General features: G+C 32.7%; 1 protein-coding gene across 2 annotated transcripts; it reads left to right on the forward strand.

The window, feature by feature from the left end:
* Positions 1-1,021: 1,021 nt before the first annotated feature.
* LOC143076355 (phosphatidylserine decarboxylase proenzyme, mitochondrial-like) lies at positions 1,022-27,861 on the forward strand. 2 transcript variants are annotated; one of them, XM_076252083.1, is made up of 6 exons: positions 1,022-1,118; positions 10,047-10,260; positions 19,986-20,222; positions 23,296-23,581; positions 25,168-25,328; positions 27,486-27,861. In XM_076252083.1, the coding sequence occupies exons 1-6, from the start codon at positions 1,093-1,095 to the stop codon at positions 27,726-27,728; spliced, it is 1,167 nt and encodes a 388-aa protein (XP_076108198.1). In that variant the 5' UTR covers positions 1,022-1,092; the 3' UTR covers positions 27,729-27,861. The 2 variants fall into 2 exon arrangements, with proteins under 2 accessions (XP_076108198.1, XP_076108197.1); XM_076252082.1 differs by lacking the exons at positions 1,022-1,118; positions 10,047-10,260 and adding an exon at positions 17,350-17,989.

Here is a 27,861-nt window from a genome sequence, read left to right on the forward strand (position 1 = left end):
TACAAAAATACAACAAAATAAACAAGATTAATAGAGAAACAAAATAGTAACAATAATGGAAATACAATTTCAAGTCGAGACATTAAAATCATGATTAATTTATATCATGAAATGAGTTTGAAAAGGTTGAAAACAATACACATATATACATAAGAAATAAATAACAAACCAAAATTATAAAACTCATCATTCTATTTAAAGTGATATGATATGCTGCCATCAGTGTGGTCCAAATTAACCAAATGCAAATCATTGTATATATAAAGGTAGGAATAAATAGAATATATACATCTTTTAAAATAAGGAAAACTATTTAAGTAAAAAATTAAACATTCTAACTAGAAAATTAAAAAAAACAATGTCAAAAGACAGACAAAAAAATATATTAAAAAAAGATAATACAAATTATCAATAAAGTAATAGTCTATTGTAGTGTAGTACTTTCGTGAAAGAAAGTGAAAGAGAAATTGAACAGGAATCTTATTTGCCTTCTTCAAGGCGGAGATTAGTTAAATTTCCAGACAAATTCAAAGACTACTGCATTTAATCTATTTGAATCTGATAAAATGAAGTTAAAGTCTGATTAATGTATTTATAAATTAGATAGGACGTATTCTTTTTTAGTCGATATTTCATATAGGACAGGTCGACACTTTTTTTTGGTATTTTCAGAGGGTAGGACAAGATTTTTTTTAAGGGAGAAATATGAATTCCACCGGTCTCTCTCTACCCCCCCCCCCCCCAAATAAATATTGAACGTGGGCCGGTTCCTCAATCCCAGCATTGCATTCGTGATATGGAATCTTGTGGTACAATTTCACAGATATCCATACACTTACTTGTTTGGACCCATAAACTAATTTCTATGTTCACATTTAACTTGTCAGTGTGTCACTGACATTCAAGTTTCATTCTAATCTTTCTTATATTCACTGACTCAAATTAAATATTTATGTGGGTACTCCTAGGAGGGAGGAATAATTTCAAGAAGACAAAAATAACCCAGTATCACCGGTTTCTATTCCCACTTCTATGTGACGCCACTCCATAACATATGACATAATTAATGAGAAAGAAATACACAATTAACAAATGAACCACTTGTTAAATAAGATCAGGTAAGAACAAATAACAATCTAGTTTAAGTAAGCGCTACATTAGTTAACAGGTACAGAACTGATTTCCCTCCACTTTTAGCAATGCAGTCACAGTCCACACGCACTTGTTTCTATGGAAAGGTCGACTTTCCATGTATCACGTTCGCTCCCATTAATTCACGGTGACACCCTCCACTTTTCACGTTTGCACCGACATGTCACACCCTGGGTCTGTATGCATACTATTTAAAAGTATGTTTTGAATATTTGTTTTATTTATTCTTGAACTACTCTATTGCTACACACACATGACACAATAAATATTAAATAAGTTTTTTTATCATTTAACAATCAAGTGACATTCTAAAACAGTGGCCCCCCGCCAGTTCTGCTTCAGTGATTCCATGATATAATCAACCAAATCATTCCCAGAAAAGGAGGGGGGCTGAAAACCCCTCTAAATCTGCCTCTGACATGTCTGATATTGTCAGATGATCAAAGAACAAATTATAAGCCATTCATCTCTAAGACTTGTAAAAGAAAGACAGCAGCTTCTCTCAACTAGTCACAATTACAGAAACATGTATAAAATGACAAATTTACAAAAACAGAGTATGTTTATTACATGCATTATTATCGGTAAAAATCTCTCAAGAGCAATTATGTTTGTATATTTGAACCATGCTGAATCAAATTAAAATTTTTCTTATTATGTGGTTGTGGAAAGTACTAGGGTCATAGGCAGATCCAGGGGGGCTCGGCCCTCCTTTTTCATAGGAAAAATTTGGTTGATAATTTAGAGAATCACTGAATCATGACTTGAGCGGTCCCCCCTTAGGTCAGTCAGCAGGCTCCCCTTATGAAAAGTGTTGGATCCACCATTGAGGGTGTGAATGAAACTAGGAGGCAAACTTGTATCAGTGTATGGTGTGAATGAGCTATTTGAGCTAACAGACTAAAATGGGATTAATCATGTATATCATCAGGGTTTCCCCTGGGCAGTCTGCACCAAAAACTTTTTCAACTACTAGTCTGAAGACCAATATTCTGACATTTTTCCTAATGGTCCAACCAAAGTTTTACAGAAACTTACTAGTCCGAATGAAATTTTACTAGTCTGGGGCATCAGACTAGTGGCTAACCGTGCAGACTGCTGGGTCAATTATTTTTTTCGCCACCTCTTTCGCCAAAACAATAAAATTGAGAATGGAAATGGGGAATGTGCCAAAGAGACAACAACCCGACCATAGAGCAGACAACAGCAGAAAGTCACCAACAGGTCTTCAATGCAACAAGAAATTGCCGCACCCAGATCTAGGGGTCCTTTAGATGGCCCCTAAACAAATATATACTAGTTCAGTGATAATGAACGCTATACTAAACTCCAAATTGTACACAAGAAACTAAAAGTTAAAATAATACAAGACTAACAAAGGCCAGAGGCTTGGGACAGGCCTAAAAATGTGGCGGGGTTAAACATGTTTGTGAGATCTCAACCCTCCCCTATACCTCAAGCCAATGTAGAAAAGTAAATGCATAACAATAGGCATAACAATACCCATAACAATAGTTACAATACACACATTAAAGACAATATATTTTTCTTTATAGGGGAGATCTCAACCCTCCCCTATACCTCTAGCCAATACAGAAAAGTAAACGCATAAGAATACCCACATTAAAGACAATATATTTTTCGCCAAGTACCATAAATATAATTTTCGTTTAAAATTTACCTTTTTTTCTACCCCCCTCCCTTAAATAAGATGATTTTGCCCCATTGTGTCTATGACTATTCTCTCAAACTTATTTTAGAGTCTACATTTTAATGAATAAACACTAAACATTTACATTTTTGGTTTTAAAACAACAGAATTTTTTTTAACTCAAAAGGGAAAAATACTCATTGTACATGTTGTATTTTAAACAACTTTCCTAATGAGGAGCCCACTATACATGCATTACTTTAATAATAAAGGAGATATAAGTCCTGGAATATAACAAAATTAATGGACATGTTTTGGTCATATAATCAGGGGCGTAGCTTGGGTCTTATATATAGTGAGGCAATTGAGCCGAGCGGTGCGAGGCAAATTTTTTTTTAGGGGTGTTTGAGGGCCTGAAACGCGTTTTCCTGGATTTAAATGTATGATTTGTAATCACAACCTAATGCCATATCGCCATATCGCAACATATCTATATGAGGAAAGTTAGTCTTGATACAACACTGTCTTTTGGGATGACAAGTACTAAATATTAAATAAATAGTGTATTCGTCTCGAAAGTATACCTCTTATGCATTGTATGGGATTCTCTTTTCACATGTAAATAATATGACAGTGTACTATTTTTTGCAATTTTAATAAGTTAACACCTGTGTACAAGTACATGTAGTTATCAAATTATCATTAATGTTAGAAATGTAATGGTCCAAGGCGACGTTTTTTGGTTTCATCAAATTTTCTCATAATCTTCGCTCTACAAACGGTGATATCTCTATGTATGAAGAGACTAGCCAGTCCAGAAAGTCGGTCTTTGGTCATCGTAGATCTGCTCCAATGTTTTAATCGTCTCATCGCAGAGAAAGACCTCTCACAGGGCACGGATCCTACAGGCATTGTGAGCAGCACTCTAAATACTGCATGCACATTGGGATAATAATTGGGGTCTGCAAGTTGAATTGCCGTTTCCAAAGACTGATTACCAGTATCTTTATCTCTGTTTTGGAGTCCGGAACAGAACATTTTCCACCGTTCAAGTTCTCTAACAAACCCTGGAGAGTCTGGCATATCCTCCTCATATCTGACTTGGATATCGGCAATTTCCTCCTCAGTTATGTTCTGAAGGCGACATGGCAGCAACTGAAACGCCAAGAAAGATGGGCGTGTTTGTTCAGGAAATCGTTCATTCAACTCATTCAAACAGTGATCGACAAACGGAAAGTATGCGTTCACTCTATAATAGCCGTGTACCGAATCGTCGGAAAATGCAGCATTAGCCCGATGACGCATTCGCCCAACTGTTCTTGGTTTACCGAGCTCGATGTCTATGCTCTCGGCGATCGCAGCTGCTTTCATCCATATACATCTGTTGAACACTTCGTCCGACCTTTGAGCAGCAACAACCTTTTTACATGTCTGAGCATCTGTGAAGGCCTTGAACACATCACATTTTGCATTCTGCAATGCAAGACTTAAGGGCTTTGTATAACTTAAAATATGATGGGCAATTACTATTGCAACAACAAAAGTGCTCTTCTCCATCATATGTATAAATGCAGTGGCTTTTGTGCGAGCTTCGGTTGCCGTACTCTCCTTTCTTACATCTTCAAGAGATGCAAGAACTGCCTTGCATTTAGCCAAAATAACGGACAGTGTGTCAACTCTAGCAGACCATCTTGTTTCACACAATTTCGGAAGCAAACTCTTGGAAAAGGCATTTGCAATATTGATGTTACTCTCAACTTTTTCGTCATCGGTATCCCCTACTAAATAATCAACTTGTTTTGCATCGGGCAAGTGTCGCTTAAGAATTGCTGTTCTCTTTGGACTGCCACCAAGGAACCACGTTAATTGATTAACATCATCAAATACGGTTCTTATCATATCAACACTTCTACATGATGACGAAATAACCAAATTTAACGCATGTGCTCTACAATGATGGTATTCTGCACGGGGTTGTAGTTCTTTAATTCGGGCACTTACACCAGATTTTAACCCAGACATCACGCTTGCTCCGTCATATCCCTGACCCCGCAAATTTCGCAAATCTAATTTACAATCCTCCATTATCTTAAGCAAGGCTGTTGATATGGATGCTGCATCTACCTTATCTAGAGGGACAAATCCAATGAAATCTTCATTCACAATACTTTTCACATCAACAAATCTAATGCAGACTGCCATTTGCTCTAGGTTTGCCACGTCTGTACATTCATCTGCCATAATAGAAAACCACTTGGCACATCTAGCTCTTGACAGAATGACTTCTAACACCTCATCTCCAGCGATTGCAATAATTTCATTCTGAATGTCGGGACTCAAATATTTTGCGTTGTATGCTGCTGTAGCTAAATGTTGTTTTAGGACAGGTTTGTCTTCGGCTTTCCAATGGACGAAAAAATCAAAATTCCCATCTTCACGTTTAGCGTCTTTATCCCAATTATGACCTCGAAGTGGTATGTTACGTTGACCCATGACTACGATAACGTCGATAATATTGAGAATTATCTGTTGATTTTTCTTAATATTATCTTCGTAAGCCTTAGAAATACTACACTTGATGTTTTTTTCCCCTCCCTCAATGATTTGTAGAAAGTTCGACGATTTGAGCAAAGCGTCCTTGTGGCCACTAGATTCTTGATGTATCAAAAAAGTTCCTCTTTTAGCCCCGACAGCATTTTTCCAGTCTTTCATTCCAGACGAGGAAAATTTGTCTGAATAATTAAATTACTAAGCCACCAGAAGACTTACATTCACCAAACGCTATGCAGGGAGCACAGAAAGCAGAATCTGTAGAAGGAGAATACCTTAGCCAATTGAATTTATCTTCCCAGGCTACATTATATCTTCTACCGTGTGTAAGAGCAAATGAAAATTTTCCTTTTTCTAGTGTCCATTTTGAACCAAGAATTGTACTTTTAAGTGTATCATTTAAAGATTTTCCTATAAAACCAACTGGATCAAGAGACTGTGTTTGTGTTTTTGTATTTGGGTTTGTTTCAGAATCTTGAGAGTCGCTACATGAAGCTTCTTCATGGGTTTTGAATATAACTGCAAAAAAAAAGTCAGATTGTAAAATAAGTTCATGCAAGTTAATCGTTGACAGTTTTTTTGTTGCTCATCATGAACGTCTGATACGACCGTCTTTCCGTAAGAAAATGAAATATTGCCTATCAAAGTGTTATAAAGGACGGACAGACAGACATACATGTTATTAATTTTTAATATTGTACTGTTTGTATATTTGTCTCATGTTTGTGTGTCGGTTTAAAATAGCCCTACAGAGCTTATGTTATTTGTACATGTAGTTACCGACTTTAAAAACAAAAAGGGGGTGTAAATATTTCTACCGATATGTCTCCAACCGCGGACTTTCTCTTTTTTTTTATTGGGAACACACATTAGTATGTCACAGGGGTGGATTCAGGTTTAAATACTAGGGGGGCGAAACAATGACAAGTATATGCTAAAAAAAGAGAAAAGTGCATGTTTAGGGGGCGTATGCCGGGTCCGACCCTACCCCATTTTTTCTTCCATCTCAATCCGCGCCTGTGTCATACACAATTTAAAGATCTACGATCTATACACAATAAATCGGATATAATGCTGTCATGATACTAAAGAACTATTATATATTAATTTACCCGGATCCATATTATCCGTGGATTCTGCAGTGACTGTCTTTCTTTTTTTAATAAGATATTTGTCCATGATTTCCAATTTTGGATCGTCAACAACTTTTTACAAATTTATAATACCAATGACGGGCGACAATGTATGTTTCCGTAAAAAATCTTCACAGAAAAAGACGATGATCTAGTATTTTCTTATTTGAAATAAAACTAAGTGTCAAGTACATGAAAATATTTCATATTTTTTTTTTTTTTGCCCAAAAAAACTAGTGAGGCAGTTGCCTCATTGCCTCAATGGAAGCTACGCCACTGATAATACATGTTATACTAGTATAGGTTGAAGGGAAAGTATTCTTTACTACTTAATTGATTTTTCAAAATGTACATAACCATGATCATGATGATAACAGCAAAACAGAATAAAATATTTTGTACTTTGTTACTTTAAAAGTACATTTGTATCTGAATTTGTATTTGATATTGGATTCTGATAAAATTCAAGGAAGGCATCTACACATGGCTTATACAATGTATGCATGGTTAATAATTATAATTTTCCGCGTTTCGAAGAATAGAGGAAAATTATTGTACTAACGGTTCTTTCAATATATGTATGGACACATGATATTAATTGTAGTATCACGTGAATGGTCATTTTTTGGCGGGTTAATTTACCTATCAGACCATTCTCTCGCCAACTTCGAACTGGTCAAGTTCAGATTTAATGTTGGTTCATTATTGTTTGATTTTTTCTTGTTTTTTGTACTATATATTGGTATTTTTGTTTGCTATTACACATTTTGATGATATTTTGTTTATGTAAACATAAGCTAACTTTCAGTATTGTCCAAGTACACCTCTCGAGACGATCTTCCGAGCATTTGGGTTTGGACACAGGTTTCCATATCGACTAAGGTAACTTGGTTGTTGGTTTTTCCTGGCCGGCGGGTTCGTTTATGATGGAGTCAATGTTTTCATTTTGTATTGAAAGCATTGTTTTAATATATGTATATATATATATATTATTGAAAAATATTATGTTTGTTATGATAGATTATAATAAAATACGGTGTCCTTCTAGTCTTGTGGGCGATCTGCAATTATAAATTGTGTTTGATATATTTATTGTTATACATGTATATAAGTATAGTGTGTACCATATATGTTTGTTACCATTCGCATTGTGGATTCAGTGATTTTTTACCAGACAAATAAAACTAGAGTTATTCCTCTTTATACAACTGGTAAATATTTTGATATATAATTGATATCCCTCATGATGTATAAAAATAAATCATATCATGTTTCAACTGTTTTATTGTATAAATTTCAACATTGTTATAGTTTAATCAGAATAGATTTATGTGATTCATTTTACATCATAATCATACTGATGAAGGATAGATCAGTTATCTGAACAGTGGCGGATCCAGAACTTTTCCTAAGTGGGGGCCCGCTGACTGACCTAAGGGGGGGCCCGCTCCAGTCATGCTTCAATGATTCCCTATATAATCTACCAAATTTTTCCCACGAAAGGGGGGGCCCGGGCCCCCCAGGGCCCCCCCCCTGGATCCGCCTATGCTGAAATATTTATAGATATGTCATGGTGTGTTATTTGGCTTATATTTGTATTAGTGTTATTTTGGATAAAAAATATGTTTTATTTTAAGAAAAAATAATTTATGTTTGTATTTAGTAAAAGTTTAATTAATTTGTTTATTTAATTTTACCTATACTGTTGCATTAGTACTCGAAATGTCACAGTTAGCTCAAAGCACCTTATTTTGAAATATTAATTGTAATTAGCATATGTCACTTGAAAAGTTTATGTTTTTATCAAAGTTTTTATCAAAACATTATAGGATTAGGCTTTGTTAATTAATGTCTATTTTTTGTTAATGAGAGTAATATTTACATGTCGAGTCATATTGATTTATATTTGGTTTTAATATAAATAGCGTTGTGAAATTTAGGAAAATCAGTCACCTTTCAGAAACCTAACCTTTCACTACTAAAGTCTATTGTACTGGGTCTGTAGGACTGTCGATCAGTCTCCCAGTTGACTTTGTAGGGTTTAGACAAAAATGTATTTTTGACTCACCTTTTATTTTTAGTAAATATTTAAATATAGTCAGTGTTTCGGAAGCGTAACCTCACACTACTCATGTCATTATACTGGACCTATAAGACTGTCTACCAGTCTACCAGTTGACTGTGTAGTGTGAGACAAAATTTATCTCTGACTCATAATTTAACTTTAGAAAATTATACTTTTGAGAAACTTTTATTTTGAGACTTTTACATTCTGAAATTGAGATTAAGTACATTTTATGATTTAGTAATTTTGGCATTTATTTTATATTTTACATTTTAAAGAGAAATAGTTTTACTTTGGATTTGTTATTTTGAATTGATACTTTGTACTTTAATTAGATTATTATTATTTGGCATTGTTTATTGATTGATTTGTTGTCATTCATTTAAATCGTTATCGTTAATTAAATTATGAAAACTTTCCTTGCGTTTTAGCTATGCCTATCAGAACATTAAGTCTAGCGATAGACTGACCCCCTGTCCCTTGGTTCCAGCACATACGAGTTAGCTCCCCCTTATCTAACAGTGCTCTCGAGTGGACCTTGGTGACAGATACACTGTACATTACATTTCACGTTTCCTTTCTCTTTGTTATTAGCAATGATAAGTGTTGTTTTGTATAACGCCTAAATACGTCTGAACCAGTGACAACTCTACGACAGATTTTATCCATCAGATCAACAGTGATGTTGATACAAGGCTGAACACACATTATATACAGTCTGCACGGTTAGCCACTAGTCCGATGCCCCAGACTAGTAAAGTTTTATTCAGACTAGTAAGCTTTTGCAAAACTTTGTTTGGACTAATAAGAAAATTTCAGAATATTGGTCTTCGGACTAGTAGTTGAAAAAGTTTTTGGTGCAGACTGTATATATATATAATTCATCTAAATATCAGCCCAACAATATGACAATATTAAATCTGTATATTTTTGCTTCCCTGGCTGGGTTTCAAACTCATGCTACTAAGATATTGTGGCTCCAAATCGCCTTGCAATGTATTTGATGTACTAGTCCACTCAACCACCTACGGTCTACACATATACAATAAAATGTTTTTGCAGGTTTTGGCAACTACTGTAGCAACGTTCTCCTTATAAATAAAAAAATGTTTTTGCAGGTTTTGGCAACTACTGTAGCAACGTTATCCTTATAAATAAAAAAAAGTAATTTTTCACTATCTGATAGTAGGTTACAACCTTCATTAAAATGTATAGCTTCATGTATCATGTGATCTGTCTATAATTGGCATATAAAAATGACATGAAGTTCATCTTCAATTTATAATAGAGTTACAGTTAATATAGCATCCTTACTGGTCAGAGACAATAATCAATTTGTCATGATTATGAAACACTTGTTTCTGACAGGTTTTTTTTCTCTCTCTATAAATGTGTGGTTGCATGGTTACATGGTTGCATGGTTGCATTTATTTGCAGTATCAACTTTTCATTGTATTTATTTAGGATTTGGTCATTCTTTTCTTCTTTTTTGTAGGTTTGGTCCTGGTGTAATAAAAAGTTGTTTAAAATGTAAAATTCAACAATCATTGCTGATTTCTCGGTCAGAAGTTCATACAGTTCAAAGGTCAAAATCAAAGGTTAAATTGAGATGGATTACCATAGGAACAGCTACATTTGGTGGAATATCTTATTACATCTACTGCCAATTCCAACCAGTCGACCAACCAAAAATTGCCAACAATTCTACGGTAAGTAATGTCACTTTATTTTAATTGCTTGTCTTGAACAAAGGTGGGCTAAGAAATGTCACTTTATTTTAAATGTTTATTATAAATAAACAGGTAGAAATTAATCAGAACTCAATAAGCTCCATAACTGTTTACAATTAAGGCTCATGGTATTTCATGCAACCTAAAAAAGTTCAGTCTATTTTTGCTTATTTAACAAAGGACCAGGATGAGTGGCTGGCTCATGGTATTTCATTCACCCTAAACAACAGCTTGCTCATGGTATTTCATGCCATCTAAACAAAAGCTCAGTGTATTACATGCTACTGTAACGAAGGCTCAGGTATTTACATGCCACCTGAACAAAGGCTCAGGGAATTTAATGCCAATTTTAAAAGACATGAGATGTTCAGTGAAAGTTTGTATTGCTATAAAATGTCCAGACCATTTTGAAAAGGGGGGTCCCAACCAAGGATAAGGGAAGGTGGTCCAAACCCAGGATAATGGAGGGGTCCAACCATATGTCTCCTTTAAATGCCTTGAACATACAAAAAAGGGGGTGTTCCAACCCAAGGAACTCCCAAACCCTGGATCCGCTACTACAGACTTTAAATACAGGTATGCTAAGAAAGACAACTTTGTCACAGCTGTCTGTAATACAATGTATAAACATGATAAATGATTGGAAAATTATATTGTCAGGATAAAATCTGTCTTATAATGGGGTCAAGGTTTCCCTTCCACATGAATGAAGTAATGGAATTGTTTGATAATTGAATTTAATACCTAGTAGATAATGTTATGTTATAAGCAAGGAACTTAAATAATTCCATTAGATGGTGAAGGTTGTTTATATATGTAAAAGTTTTTATATCAACCAGAAATAGAAAAATGTATATAGAAATTTAAAAAGGAGGACATAGGCAAAACAATATGTAAAATGCATTGTTTTCCTCACTTGAGGTTTTAAGTTTCATGATTAATAATTATAAATATGTATCTTTTCCTCTTAAATACACATAAAAATAGACTATTGAGTGTACCCAAAACTTCTGTGTTATTATGAAAACTGAAACACTCCCTCCCATAATAATATGTAACTCTTACAACACACCCTATTTAAAGTCTATCTTTGAAAACTTGCCCTGTTCATACCATTTTGCATTTAGATTGTTTAAAGTAAAACAAATTGTCAGATTAGTTAATTGATCTATTAAATTTTTACTTTGAATTAAGGAGGTCTATTTTAGGCAGAACATCAATATGTCATCTGTATAAAGCATTCTTTCAATGGCGGATCCAGAGGGAGTTGGAACCCCCCCCCCCCCCCTATTTTTTGGGGGATGGTCAATGCATTTGAATGGGGAAATATTGTTGGAACCACCCTTTATCCTGGGTTGGGAACCCTCCCCCCTTTTTAAAATGGCTTGATCCACCCGTTCTTTTCACCCATTTATTTACAACTGTTGTGTCTCTTTAAATGCACAGTAAACAATGATAATTTTTTTTATACTTCCAATCAACTGTCTCTTTTTATTTTTTGATGATAGGGAAATTTTAAGGTTACTTTCAATTAATTTATCTTTTGTTCACACTGTCAAAAATATGGAGTGTTTGGGATCAAGGGTTTTATATTTTATTTTTGATGTCGCATTAAATTACTACTTTGAATTTGATGTTTCTATTCAAAGAATGATCTTTTGAATGTGTACTTTGTTGGTTTTGGAACTTTCTTTAGTATTTCTTTTTAAGAAACACATACGTCATGGTTACAAAAGTTGGAGATTCATAATATTTCAAAGCTTGACACATAACAAAGTTAATGTTTCTGTTTCCTTGGTTTATAACTTTGCATGATTTGATTGATTTCCCACCTACACAATTAACATAGAAATAAGTGGATCTGATTGCCAATGAGATAACTAGACTCTGCCAGAGGTCAAACGTCAAGTTAACAACTATAGGTCATATGTAGATATACTAAACAAATCATGCCTACAAGATTGAGAATGGAATGGAAAAGTTTGACAATTTTTATACGACCGCAAAAATTGAAACACGTTGGTTGGCATCAGCGTCGTCGTTGTTGTCGTCGTCCGAATACTTTTGGTTTTTGCACTATAACTTTAGTTTAAGTAAATAGAAATCTATGAAATTTTGACACAATGTTTATGACCACAAAAGGAAGGATGGGATTGATTTTGGGAGTTTTGGTTCCAACTGTTTAGGAATTAGGGGCCAAAAAAGGGTCCAAATAAGCATTATTCTTGGTTTTCGCACAATAACTTTAGTATAAGTAAATAGAAATCAATTAAATTTAAACACAAGGTTTATGAACACAAAAGGAAGGTTGGAATTTATTTTGGAAGTTTTGGTCCCAATAATTTAGGAATAAGGGGCCCAAAGGGTCCAAAATTAAATTTTGTTTGATTTCATCAAAAATTGAATAATTGGGGTTCTTTGATATGCCGAATCTAAATGTGTATGTAGATTCTTAATTTTTGGTCCCGTTTTCAAATTGGTCTACATAAGGTCCAAAGGGTCCAAAATTAAACTTAGTTTGATTTTAACAAAAGTTGAATCCTTGGGGTTCTTTGATATGCTGAATTTAAAAATGTACTTAGATTTTTTATTATTGGCCCAGTTTTCAAGTTGGTCCAAATTGGGGTCCAAAATTAAACTTTGTTTGATTTCATAAAAAAATTGAATAATCAGGTTTCTTTGATATGCCAAATCTAACTGTGTATGTAGATTCTTATTTTTTGGTCCCATTTTCAAATTGGTCTACTTTAAAGTCCAAAGGGTCCAAAATTAAACTAAGTTTGATTTTAACAAAAAATTGAATTCTTGGGCTTCTTTGATATGCTGAATCTAAACATGTACTTATTTTTGATTATGGGCCCAGTTTTCAAGTTGATCCAAATCAGGATCCTAAATTATTATATTAAGTATTGTGCAATAGCAAGAAATTTTCAATTGCACAGTATTCAGCAATAGCAAGAAATCTTCAATTGCACAGTATTGTGCAATAGCAAGAAATTTTCAATTGCACAGTTAATATTGCGCAATAGCAAGAAATCTTCAATTGCACAATATTGTGCAATAGCAAGTATTTTCAATTGCACAGTATTGCGCAATTAGCAAGAAATATCTAATTGCACAATATTGCACAATAGCAAGAAATTTTCAATTGGAGTTATCTTTCTTTGTCCAGAATAGTAGTTGAATCAACTTAAATCATTGTTTTATACAATATACAATGTATATTCACTTTTACTACCAACTGATAAATTAAACCAATCTTTACCATTCAGTGATAACAAGCACTTTTTTACATTTTAATATTTTATGATGTATTTAAATGAGTTGTTATTGTTGTAAACCCCATAAGAAATTTGATTTGAGATCAGTTTTGGAATAAAGGAAAGGGGGATGTGAAAAAAAAATGGGGGGGAGGGGGGGGGGTTCAATTTTTCTCATTTCAGATTTCATAAATAAAAAGAAAACATTCATTCTGTGTCAAAAACCTATGCTGTGTCAACTATTTAATCACAATCCAAGTTTAGAGCTGAATCCAGCTTGAATGTTGTGTCCATACTTGCCCCAACCGTTCAGGGTTCAACCTCTGCGGTAGTATAAAGCTGCGCCCTGCGAAGCATCTGGTTCCAATTGTAAGGGCCTAACTCTAGAACTTGATCTGTGCTTTGGTGTTGATACATGTATAAGCATTGTGTATAAAGTGGCATCATTTTTACAATTCTAGAGTTAATTGCCCCTTTACAAATGTAAAATTTCTGAATATTTTCTGTTCTCCAACTTAAGTTTGCCGCAACCGAATGTTATGAATATTATATACAATGCTTATGACCACAAAACTCAGATCAAGTACAGATTTGGGTAGTGTCATTTTACTGCAAAAAAAGGGGGGGTATCATCTTTGTCTTCTGGACACATACCCCATTAATAATTTTTTCAAATCTCTTTCACACAATCTACATTTACCAATTTTCTTCCTCTTTTTGACTGTTTGGTTTTTTTGCAGGGGATTTTTTCTTTCTTATTTTACATTTTCTTGTGAGTGCTTTGTCACACTTTCCTGAAACAAATATTACCAGTACTTTCGTAGGTTTTTCTTGGTGTTGCTTTAGTATTCATCATGTATTAAGCATGTCAATATACATCTCTAAGTTTAATAGTATATATGACTCTGATTATCTCTGATGAAAGTTGATAAAATAATAATAGTCAATAATAAAAATTTTAAAATGTTTAGATATGTTTTTATCTTTTAAATAATGTGTGTTTAACCCAGACATTATTTCCTGTGTAAATTTGACTTCATTATGGTATTGTGTAACAGATGGCATGCATGAGTGTGAATAACACTTACTATATATTATATCTAAAGTATTAAATACATAAATGAATAACCATTCAAGGCCAAGAGATTAGACATAAAGAGATGTTTATACCTTCATAAATTCACATTTTTCTTGAATATTAAACAGGACATCATTTTTATTATGCCCCATTATGTTTTCTGGTCTGTGGCTCCGTTCGTCCGTCAGTCTGTGGTTCCGTTCGTCCATCCAGGTTAAAGTTTTTGGTCAAGGTAGTTTTTGATGAAGCTGAAGTCCAATCAACTTGAAACTTAGCACACTTGTTGCTTATCAGATGATCTTTCTAATTTTTAAGCCAAATTAGACTTTTGACCCCAATTTCACGGTCCACTGAACATGGAAAATGAAAGTGGGAGTTTCAGGTTAAAGTTTTTGGTCAAGGTAGTTTTTGATGAAGCTGAAGTACAATCAACTTGAAACTTAGTACACTTGTTGCTTATGATATGATCTTTCTAATTTTAATGCCAAATTAGATAATTACCCAATTTCATGGTCCATGGAACATGGAAAAGGATAGTGTGAGTGGGGCGTCCATGTACTTTGGACACATTCTTGTTGAGAAATAACATTGTGTATAAAGAGTTAAGTAAGGATCATAGACTAAATACTTAAACTCAATACAAAGCCAGTTAATATTTATAGTGGTGATTTATGCATAATATTTTGTTTTCAACTTTATTTTTAAACTTGCTCATTTGGAAAATGGCCATGACATAATACCTGTCAGAAAGAGAAAACCACTTGTCCAAATTATTTTGTCTGTTCAAATTTTATCCTTGTTAAAATTTCAAAGATGAAGTATATGATTCAGTCTTGAACACTTATCTAGTTTTATTGATTGATTGTCAGTTGCTGAACGTCCAGTGGCAAATATTTCATACATGTTCAGGATGACACAACTAGTTGAAGATCGCCTTTACATTTGGATATTTTATTTTAGTAAGGGATTATCTTTTTCCTTTTATCTTCTTACAATGACCTAATGATTGCAATGCTTTTTTGAAAAAAGTAAATTTATGAAAGTTTAGCATTGTATGATTTTTAATTTGAGTTTCTTTTATAAATACCAAAGTTTAGTATGATGTCCATTATCACTGAACTTGTCCACACTTTTATTTAGGGGCCAGCTGTATCATGTCTCTGGGTGCTATATTTTCTTACTGTATTAGTGGCCTTGGCTGTTTTCCACTCTTTGGTCTGGTTTTTGTCTCTTAGACATATTCACGATCCACTAAATTTATTTCATTTTATATTTATGTTATGTCGATCATTTTTGTCATAATAATGAAGAACTTCTGACTTATTTGCCTTATTTATAGACTTATTTGAACTATTTTATGCAACTTCAATATTATTCAATAATTTTGTTTAATCCTTAAATTAAGGTAGCACAATACAAAGATTTTATAACTCCAACTCCCAAGTTATAAAATGCTGTAACTTTCTTAATAATGCTTGAAAATTTATAAAATTGGTAGTTTTGGATAGCTAACAGATTACGCTTTCAAATAAATGCAATGTTAGTATTTTGCAACAATTATGTAACCAATTATAATGTTATTTGTGTCTAAAATATTTTTCACCAAATTTCCTCTTTCAAATGAAATTAGCTTCTGCATAGGTATCCCTAGAGGGTTGATTTTATTATATGTTGTTCCTATGCATGGCCATTATCTACAAAAGGGTGTCTCAGATTTCAGATAGAATTTACCTAATTGAACATTATCTTCTTTTATGTGGTTAGGATGTTTACACTAATTAGAGATTTATGAGAGAATGGAACACCATAGAGACAATCTGAGACACCCTTTTGAAGCCCATGATGTGTTGATTAAGATTCCGTTAAAATTTTCTGTATAGTTAAAGAGGTGATAGAGCTAAATTCATTCAAGTGAACTTACCCAGATTTTGCCACTAATTACATAATAATTGATTACATAATGATTGCATAATAAAAATATTGCATTTATTTAAAAGATTAATCTTTTATCTATCTATATATACCTCTTTTATTATTTTCTATGCATTCATAAGAAAGTTACAGCATTTCAAAGGTTAGAGATTGGAAGTAAAAAAATCTTTGTATTGTGCTACCTTAAAAAAAAAAAACTGTTAACTACCGGTACCTCAAATTATCTTTAAAATCAAAGGTTCTGTACCATTTTTGTAGACTTTCAGTGGATGAAATTAATAGTTTAGATATTATTTCAAATATTAAAAGCAAAGTTAATAGTCTGTATATATCAAATTGTGGTCCATTATTTGAAAGTTGAAAAAGACATTATCTTGTGACTCCACTTAACTGGATACATCTGATTAACACCACAATATAATGCATCTTAACCTTTGATCATAATAAATGTAGCATACTTAATGACATTATTATAATTATTATAATGATATCATACACTCTGAGATAATACAGAACTTATTTTAAACACTTGATTAGTTGATTGTGATTACTGTATGTTAAACCATGGAAGTAGTATATATATTGAATGAAATTGATCAATTAAATTTTAACGATCGGACTTTCTATTTAAATGACTTTAAGCAATGGACATGTACATATATCATGCTAGTATAGTGAATAAATAACTGGTATTTAAATATAAAGTGATTCTACATAGTGTGAACATAATCCATTGTAAACATATGGTCTGACATCTATAATGACCCTTCAACTCAAATGACCTTTCAACTTACACAGAAAATCTATAAATATTAAAATAATGTTCTGTAAATTTCTTTGCATGCTGACTAGCATGATTAATCCTATATAATGATTATCAGTTGTTCTAGTTAAACATTCTTAGGATTGTATTCTGTTATAAGAAATTCAGGATTGTATGCATGTCAGAAACTCAGTATATACTGTATACATGGTAGTAAGTCTGTAACATGGCAGAAAATTAATCCTAGTGAAGGATATTTATTGATGTGAACATCTGTGGCTATTACTGATCTGGATTTTTATATACAAACAGACATATCTATAATTGTGATAATTAAAATAAACAACAATGTCAACGACAATAACAACAAAATCTGATGACTCACAATCAGAGGACTTTAGTCAAATCTATGTGACACTCTATAGTACAATTCTACTGGTTTTGTTAATTTCTGGACGACACGCCATGTCTAAAAAACTCTTGAAGAAACTCTATCATTATTCGAGGAAACGATTGTGGTATGCATTATCCAAACTGGACCCTCGTCAGATAAAGTTTTATGGACTAAGATGGGGTATCCCATCCAAAGAATTAAAGGAACTTATGTTGTATACTGATTTTATAAAACACAAGAAGAAAAGAGCTTATAGACATAAGAAAAAACTGAATAAAACGGTAAGAATTCTTGTAAATTTATGTATTAGTCCTAGATAATCGTTGACTTGAGCTTAGTGGTCCATAATAATAGGGTAAGAATTCTTGTAAATTTTTGTAGTAGTTCTAGATAATCGTTGACTTGAGCTTTAAGTGGTCCATAATAAAACGGTAAGAATGCTTGTAAATTTATGTACCAGTCCATGATAATCTTTGACTTGAGCTTAGTGGTCCATAAGAATAGGGTCAGAATTCTGTTCTACTTAAGCTAAGGGGTCCAAAGTAAAAGGGTTTGAATTCTGTTCAAAATAAACCTAGTGGTCCATATTAAATCAGTACAAATTCTGTATGAATTAAGCTGAGTGGTCCATTATAAGAGGGTTATAACTCTCTCTTCTACTTAAGCTTAGTGGTCTATAATAAAAGGGTTATAGAACTCTCTTCGACTTAGGTAATGGTCCATAATATAATATACAATCTTTTCTAGTTTTAAACAGTGTGATACCTTTCCTTATGACAAGTAAGGTATCCTTTAACTGGATTGCGTTCAATATCATAGCAGCTACATAGGGCTAAGTAGATTTATGACTATTGAAAGTTTAGCTAGCTGGCTGCTACATAGATATTGATAGCAGCTAGGCTTAGGCTACTCCTTCAGTAGACAAAAATCTAAATAGCAGCTATGATTTTGAACGCAACCCAGTTAGGTTAATCTAACTTATTTTGAGAATTGGACTGAAGGTCATCAGATCTGATAAGAACTAAGAGTACATGTTAGATTGTGTGTCCTCCAGAACCTTATATAAACATGATAAAAGTCTTATATTAAAGTACATCTTACTGGACTGTCTTATACTTATCTACTTTTAACATTAGTTTAACCATAAAGGCAAAGTCTCCTTGAATCATTTTTCCCTCTGACCAAAAATCTACTTAACCTTGATAATATACTTAATGGAAGTTTTAAAAAATGACATGTTCGAGAAATAGTTTTAACAAATGCCACTATTGACAAATAATTATAAACAAATGCCACCAGAGACAATTGAAAAATACCACCATACAGAACTGAAACAAATATCACCAGAGAGAAATGAAACAAATGCCACCAGAGACAACTGAAATAAATATCACCAGAGACAACTGAAATAAATGCCACCAGAGACAACTGAAATAAATGTCACCAGAGACAACTGAAATAAATGTCACCAGAGACAACTGAAATGAATATCACCAGAGACAACTGAAATAAATATCACCAGAGACAACTGAAATAAATGTCACAAGAGACAACTGAAACAAATGCCACCAGAGACAACTGAAATGAATATCACCAGAGACAACTGAAATGAATAGCACCAGAGACAACTGAAATGAATATCACCAGAGACAAATGAAATAAATGTCACCAGACAACTGAAATAAATATCACCAGAGACAAATGAAATAAATGCCACCAGACAACTGAAATAAATATCACCAGAGACAACTGAAATAAATGTCATCAGAGACAACTGAAATAAATGTCACCAGAGACAACTGAAATGAATATCACCAGAGACAAATGAAATAAATGCCACCAGACAACTGAAATAAATATCACCAGAGACAACTGAAATAAATGTCATCAGAGACAACTGAAATAAATACCACCAGAGACAACTGAAATAAATATCACCAGAGTCAACCGAAATAAATATCACCAGAGACAACTGTAATAAATGTCACCAGAGACAACTGAAACAAATGCCACCAGAGACAACTGAAATATATATCACCAGAGACAACTGAAATAAATATCACCAGAGACAACTGAAATAAATGTCACCAGAGACAACTGAAATAAATATCACCAGAGACAACTGAAATCAATATCACCAGAGACAACTGAAATAATTAAATACCACCATAGACAATTAGAATCTGTTTCTGTTATGATTTTAGACGATATGCAGACAATCTAAATCCTATTTATGTATTTAATATCAATGATACAAGCAATGTGTTTTTATTTCAGGTGACCCTGTACAGAAAAATGCCTTTAAAAGTGATGTCTAGAGCATGGGGAACAATTAACAATTTAGAATTACCTGTTGTTATGAGAAGACCCCTCATTGGGCTATATGTATGGATGTTTGACTGTAAATTGAATGAGGCTGCAGACCCAGATCTAAGAAACTATAAAAATTTAGGTGAATTTTTCCGAAGAACATTAAAACCGGGAGTGAGAACTGTTAATGCTGAGCATGACCTAGTGAGTATCTATGTTTTAAATCATTGAATTGTTAAATCCTTGCAACATCTACATGTCCATCAAACAAGGTTCATTTGACCTTGACCTCATTTCATGGATCAGTGTTCAAGGCTATTTAAGTTACATGATTAGGTACATAAACTATACGTTGTTGTTCAAATGTAGGTGGTATATCATGTATATAGAATGATTGAAAGGGTTACATGTCAATCTGGCAGGTTTCATCTGACCTTGACCTCATTTTCATGGTTCATCGGTCAATGTAAAGTTTTTATGTTTAGTTCTTTTTTTTCAATTACCATGGGTACCCAATTACAATAGCTAGGTCAACTATATTTGGTGTAAGGAAAAATTGTAAGGTGCATATGTCTGCCTGACATGATATATCTGACTTTGACCTCATTGTTATGGAATTTGTTAAGTTTATGTAATACTTGTAGTAAACATTTATCTTTTATACTTTCAACATAAAATCAATGGTCAGTAAAGCAGGTGAGATATTTGATTATGTGTGCACTCTTGCTGACTAATGTCTAGAAAACTATAGCAACTAGCGAAAAGGTAAAAAGGGCAAATGAAGGGTAGAAATCTTCAACACAACAAACTCTATCTACCTTGCATTTTTTTTTAAAACTTGTTAGCTCATTTTAGTGTTGCCAATGAACTTTCAATTTATATTTTTTAGCTGTGATATTAATATAAATGGTAAATAATTATATATCCGAGAAATGGTTCAGATTTCCACCAGTAAATAATATATAGTTTTAATTGCCTAAGAAACCCCTTTTTAGTTCACCATAGGTTGTGTCCTGCCCCCATCTATATAAATTAATTTAAAACATCTTGAATATATATTACTCATGTTCTTATATTATGACACATATATGTATATGTCAAGATAGCTATATGATATGATATGTCTTTAATTGATTTTCTATACAAAACATGAAAAAGTTGAGATTTTAGTTTTATATATAAGATTTAAACATAAGTATGTAACTAATATGTGTATTAAGAGAGAAAACATAGATAGGTATACTATTTGATTTCATTACAGCATAAAGTCATCTGGGTTTGTTAATAAATAAACTCATCATAGATACCAGGACTAATTTTGTATATACGCCAGACACGCTTTTCTTAAACCATTGTAGAAAACTGGTAAAAATTAACAATGGGGTTTACTTTGTTTAACAGATATTTCTATCAGAAAAAAGAATATTAAACAAATCTGGATTTAGATCAGAATGGAATACTTCATGTATATCAGGAAATGTGCACTTTAGCCTACTTGTCTAATTTCCCCTACTTTACATCGATCTTATACATGATTGAATGTCATTCATTTAACTAGTACTTTGATCAACAAGGCCATTAAACAGTGTGAAAGGCAAATAATTAAAACGGTGAAGAGTTATCTGCCCGATGGAAGGTTAAGATCATGAAACTAAAGCTGACAAGAACATAACCATATATATATATATGGTATAAATAAGAAATCAAGAAATAAAAAATAGGGGAAATATTGTAAGTTTGGCTGTACCTGTGAAACTTTCAAAGGGTAATTAAAGCAAAAATCTTAAATTTTACAGTGATGTTGTTTACTGAGGCTGGAAATTTAGATACGATCTGTGCAGGTAAACTTATCAATCCTTTCAATATATATCTATAATGCTAAAATTACGAGGTCCAATTTGTCAGCTGTCATCACGTAAAAACGACGAATCACAGAATTCAACTTTATATATAACTAATATAGTACAAAGGTGTAGATTAAAAATTACACCACTCCAGTCCCTTTTGTTTTCCACGTAATTAATATTGCCAATAATTAAGAAGTTCCGGGTCGAGTCCGCTACCGATACCAATAGTATATTCACCTGTTACCTATTACCTTATCTGTACGTTCCGCATCTGACAGGCGCACCACCAAACATTGTATTCAGGATCAATATGCTATATACACGGGTCATAACCACAGGGTTGACACTACTAAATTGTCAAATTGTTACCTATTGTAGTATTTTAATCAGTAAGACTTTCTAAGATAACAATACGAATACTAAAAATCTGGACTAAAAATAAGGCGTATAGGTACAGTTTTCAATTTGTTAGTGGGCATGACGTAAAACAGCGAAGCAAAGAATTCAACTTTATTTATAACTTATATAGGACAATGCTGTTGATTAAAAAATACTCCATTCCATGACCTTTTGTTTTCCAAATAATTAATATTATTGTTTCAGTTCGACGGTTTCAAACAGAAAGACTTGAAAGCAGAGAAAAACTGTGTATCTTATAATCGGCATGACTTTATCAGATGACAATACTAATACTAAAATAAGGCTTGCGCATAGTTATATACTTTAATTCAGTCACGGACCCGTGATATCACGGGTGTGTTCTAGTATAGATAATAATAGTGTATTGACTTGACATATCAATGATATAAGGATACGTCTTTGGTGGATAGTTATCTCATTGCGATCATACCACATATCTTATTCGCATATTGATATGAATTTGTTAATATTTTTCTTTTTAATTACATTTAAGACAAGTCCCGCTATATAATGAAAGATTCTAATATGACGATCTATTATTGTCAAACAATAAAATCATAGTATGTCTACTTTTAGCACAAGGGCATAAATACACAAAACTGGCTGTTTCGTGTTACGCCCAACATAATTATACTACCAGGTATTCTCAATTTAAACAACCAAACCTACAGTTTACATAAGCCAAATGATGTTTTACATCTTTGCATGGCAACAAAAACAAGGTGACTTCACAAGTATGTGTCTGTAGACAAAAAAATCAAATGTAAATACCAGGCGTTTTAATGCTTCATGTACTCTTCAGAATGCAATAAAATTACATTGGAAAAAATATATAGGTGAAAAAAGGGATTTAAAAATAAATTATTATTGAATTATATAATATTGCTAATATTATCATATGTGGGTAAAATCGAACAGCCAAAACAGAAAGTGTGTACAGGACTTTCACGGTTAACAAAATTACTTAATTTTTTATATAATTATTCTTTATTATTTTCTATTTGTTTCAGACAAGTCCCGCTGACGGAAGAATACTGCATTATGGGATATGTAAAAATGGAATATTAGAACAAGTTAAAGGTGTGACGTATTCTTTAAAAGGATTCCTAGGACCTTTGACCTGGAGAGGAGATATTGACGATGTAAATAATTTATCTGATGAGGAATACCATCAGAAACTGAAACTTAAACCTGGACATGAACTTTACCATTGTGTTGTATATCTAGCCCCTGGAGATTATCACAGGTTTCATTCAGCCTCTGATTGGAAAATAAGTTATAGGAGACATTTTCCAGGTAAGAAAATAGTACCTATATACACGTTTTTGTTTAGGAGCTAATTGAAGCATACCTCAGGGTGCAGGATTTTTTTGCTTTGTTGAAGACCCATTGGTGGCCTTCTGCTGTTATCTGCTCTTTGGTTGGGTTGTTGTTTCTATGACACATTCCCAATTTCCATACTCAATTTTATCGGAAATGCCATCTGTTTTCATTATGTTTCAAAAATAAGGAGAAGTGGTATGAATAGCAATGTCAGATAACAGCATTAAACTGTAAAAAGATATAGATTATCATTGGTCATCTCTGAGGATGGAATTTACAAAATAAAGAATGACATACAAAATCAAAAGATTTAAATTATATAATTATAACAAAGAATGCAGATGTACAGAGAAAAGAAATTACAACAAAATATAATAGCAAATCATTGTCACGAGAATTTTACTGATTGAGTGTTATTCTTAAAAATAATGAAAAATACAGTAAAACTTTAATAATACAGAAATCAAGGACCCCATATTGACCCTCATTATTGTCTTTTACCAATTACTATCAGAGTACATGAACATTAAAAAAAAACTTACATCAAGGAACTAGAATCAAAACAATAGAAGTATATTTACATTATATGATGTAAATCTTTTATTTTTTTTAGCCTATATTATTAGTTACATGGTGTGTAAGTGACCTAATACAATTTATATGCATGATATGGGGTCAGTTAATTCCATATGGGGTGAGAGCGAATTTACTAACCACATATTTATCGTATTTAGGTCACAAGCACATTGTGTAATGAACTTATCTTACCGACTATCTTCACATGTGGTATTTAGACTATCGGCCTATCAAAGTGATTTTAAAGACTTTGAACAATATTTAGTTTTAAACATGTTTAAGAACTTTCTTCCATTTGTCTATACAAAAACCAAATGCCAACAATAACAGCTTGTTAGCTTTAAATTTGTTTAATAAAATTCAGAATGGAAATGGGGAATGTGTCAAAGAGACAACAACCTGACCAAATAAAAAACAACAGCAGAAGGTCACCAACAGGTCTTCAATGTAGCAAGAAATTCACGCACCCAGAGGTGTCCTTCAGCTGGCCCCTAAACAAATATATACTAGTTCAGTGATAATGAACGCCATACTAATTTCCAAATTGTACACAAGAAAATAAAATTAAAATAATAACAAAGGCCAAAGGCTCCTGACTTGGGACAGGCGCAAAAATGAGGTGGGGTTAAACATGTTTGTGAATATATTTCAATTGTTTATTATCATCTTCTTTGTCTGTTTAAACCTTGCAGATGTCATTTTTTTGTTTTGAAAGGGAAGTTACTCCATGCAAACCCCATTTGGTTGCTTACCCTATATATATGGTAACTAACCATGTATTTTTTTTAGGACACCCTATATGAAATATACATAGTCACCACATGTAGTCTATTACATGTATTAACCAATCATATCCCTTTAAATCTATAGAAGGTAAGATGCAGCTATCCACTGCATTAAATCTTTCAAATTCATTTTATAACCTTTTACATGATTTATGGAATTCATTCATGTATATTTATCATGTTTATTATTATTTCTAGGAGATCTACTAAGTGTTAGTCCAGGTATAGCCAGATGGATAGAAGGTCTGTTTAATTTTAATGAGAGAGTTGTTTATGCAGGAACATGGAAACATGGATTTTTCAGCTACACTGCCGTTGGAGCAACTAATGTAGGATCTATTAGAATATACTGTGATGAGGTATGTAAACTAAGGTCAAGGCTTGGAGAATGATTATGGACTAAAAGTGTCACAGAATAGAATTGCCTTCATAATATTAGTTCAAAAAGGAAAAAAATGTTCTGGAATTTTATTTCCACAGGAATAAATATTACAGTAAATGTTCCCATGGAATAAATGGTATATAATATTGGTTCCAACAGGAATAGATATTATGACAATGTTTATAGCAAAGTTTCCATTGGAACTTCTGTTAGGTGGAACAAAAATAGGTTGACAAAAGGACTGATAACTGTGGCAAAAAATCTAAGATCATTGCAAAATTGAATGGGTTGGGAGTAAAAAGAATTGAAAACCATAGCTATAAACCAAAAATCATTGCAAGGTCTACAAAGATGATAGAGCAATCCTGTTGGGCACATTGTTTATTGTTGAAAACTGTTTGTTTCCCTCTTTTGGTCATTTGTGTTGGGTTGCTGTCCACATTGAGGTCAATAGGGTCATAAGTTTTTAATCAAAAATACAATTTATATGGTGGTTCTTTCATATGCTGAATCTCACTGTTTATTCAGATTTAGAATTTTTGGGCCCAGTTTTAAATTGGTCCACATGAAGGTCCAAAAAGCAAAAATTAAAGTTTGTTTGTTTGATTTTCATCAAAAATTCAAACTTGGGCTTCTTTAATCATTTGATATGCTGATTCTTACCATGTTTTTAAAAGTTTTTAGACGTTTTTTGTGCCTTGTTTTCAAATTGGTAAACAATATGTTCATGATGTTCAAAATTAATCCTATATTGTTTCATTTCATCAAAAATGATTCTTGGGGTTCTTGGATGTATTTATGTTTTGGAACTATTGGACCATAATAGGTTAAGTCAAATTTCAAAACTTTAAAGTTCTAATATACTATGTACAGTCATTCTGTGTCAGAAACCTTTACTGTGTCAAATACTGTTGCATTATATATGAGATAACTCAAATAGTTCCGGTTTTTAAGCGATCATTCGAAATGCAGTCTTAATTTTGTTATCTGTAACTCAGTTGATTTCTTTCATAGATATAGGAAGATATAATAACAATTTAAAAAAAAGTAAACCATTATAGGTCAATGTAAGGCCTTTAACAAAGAGCCTTGGCTCACATCAAACAACAAGCTATAAAGGGCTCCAAAATTACTGGTGTAAAACCATTCAAACAGGAAAACCAATGGTCTAATCTATATAAAAAAACAAGAAACGAAAAACACGTATAAATTACATGAACAAATGACAAATACTGTACATGTTGAGCAGCTTTCTTGCTACATAACAAAATATGATCACTGTTCCGTCTGTATCACAAAAAGGGGAGACAATTATCTATATCTATTTTGTAGATGGAAACTAGTACATGTACATGATTTAAAAAAAAATATGGGATATGATTGCCAATAAGACAAATCTCCACAATAGATCAAAAGGCACAGATATAACAACTATCACTGTACAGCCATCACCTTGTGCATGCATTAGCCCATACCGCATAGACAGTTATAAAAGGGTTTGAAATGAAAAGTGTAAAGCAATTCAAATGAGAAAACTACTTGCTGTATTTATATACAAACTATTGACACAAAAAACAAATATGTTACCAGCAACAAGTGACAACCACTGAATTATAGGCTCCCGACTTGGGACAAACACCTACAGAATATGGCGGCCCATATTTTCTTAATTTCTGGAAGTAGATATAATCCATACATAAAAAATATCTTTATGCAACCAGAATCTAGTAATTATGCCCTTTTGAAGAGATAAGCAGTTACTTACAGGAAGTCAAGTTTCCTGAAATAATTGTAAATGTTCATCATGGTACAATACATATATTATTTTTCAAGATGTTCATGATATGCTGGATTAAAAATATGTAATTAGAATGTAAATTATTTCCCTCATTTAATTTTCTTCTCAATCTTATAAGATTTTGCTAAAACTAAATTTACAGTAAGATGAATTACGGTATATAAAAAAAAAATAGATTTGGTAAAATTGCCAATGAGACAACTCTCAACAAGAGACCAAATGACACAGAAATAAACAACTATCAGTATGTTTTGACATCAGAATGTAATCACACACAAACATTCTTACACAATACTGACATTCAATTCTTCAATATTCCATGTAATTATTTTCTAGGAGCTTACAACGAACCACAGAGATCATGTAGATAGAAACAATGTCCGTGACGCCTGTATAATTGAGGGAACAGAGATGGGAAAATCATTCCAGAAAGGAGACATGTTTGGAGAATTTAATCTCGGATCAACAATTGTACTTATTTTTGAAGCTCCAAGAAATTTTGAATTCAAAGTTCAGACAGGACAAAAAGTATCATATGGACAACCATTAGGATTCAACAGACATGTGGATTTATTATGATTGTTTTGACCATTGACTATGTTAACTGGATCTGACCAACGAAGAAGTGCCTTTATTTTTTTTTATAAATACATATAATTTTTTTGTGATCTTTTTGACCATTAAAAAAGATTAACCTGTTTAGACATATGAA

The sequence above is a fragment of the Mytilus galloprovincialis genome, chromosome 5 (genome assembly GCF_965363235.1).
Source record: "Mytilus galloprovincialis chromosome 5, xbMytGall1.hap1.1, whole genome shotgun sequence".
NCBI lineage: Eukaryota > Metazoa > Mollusca > Bivalvia > Mytilida > Mytilidae > Mytilus > Mytilus galloprovincialis.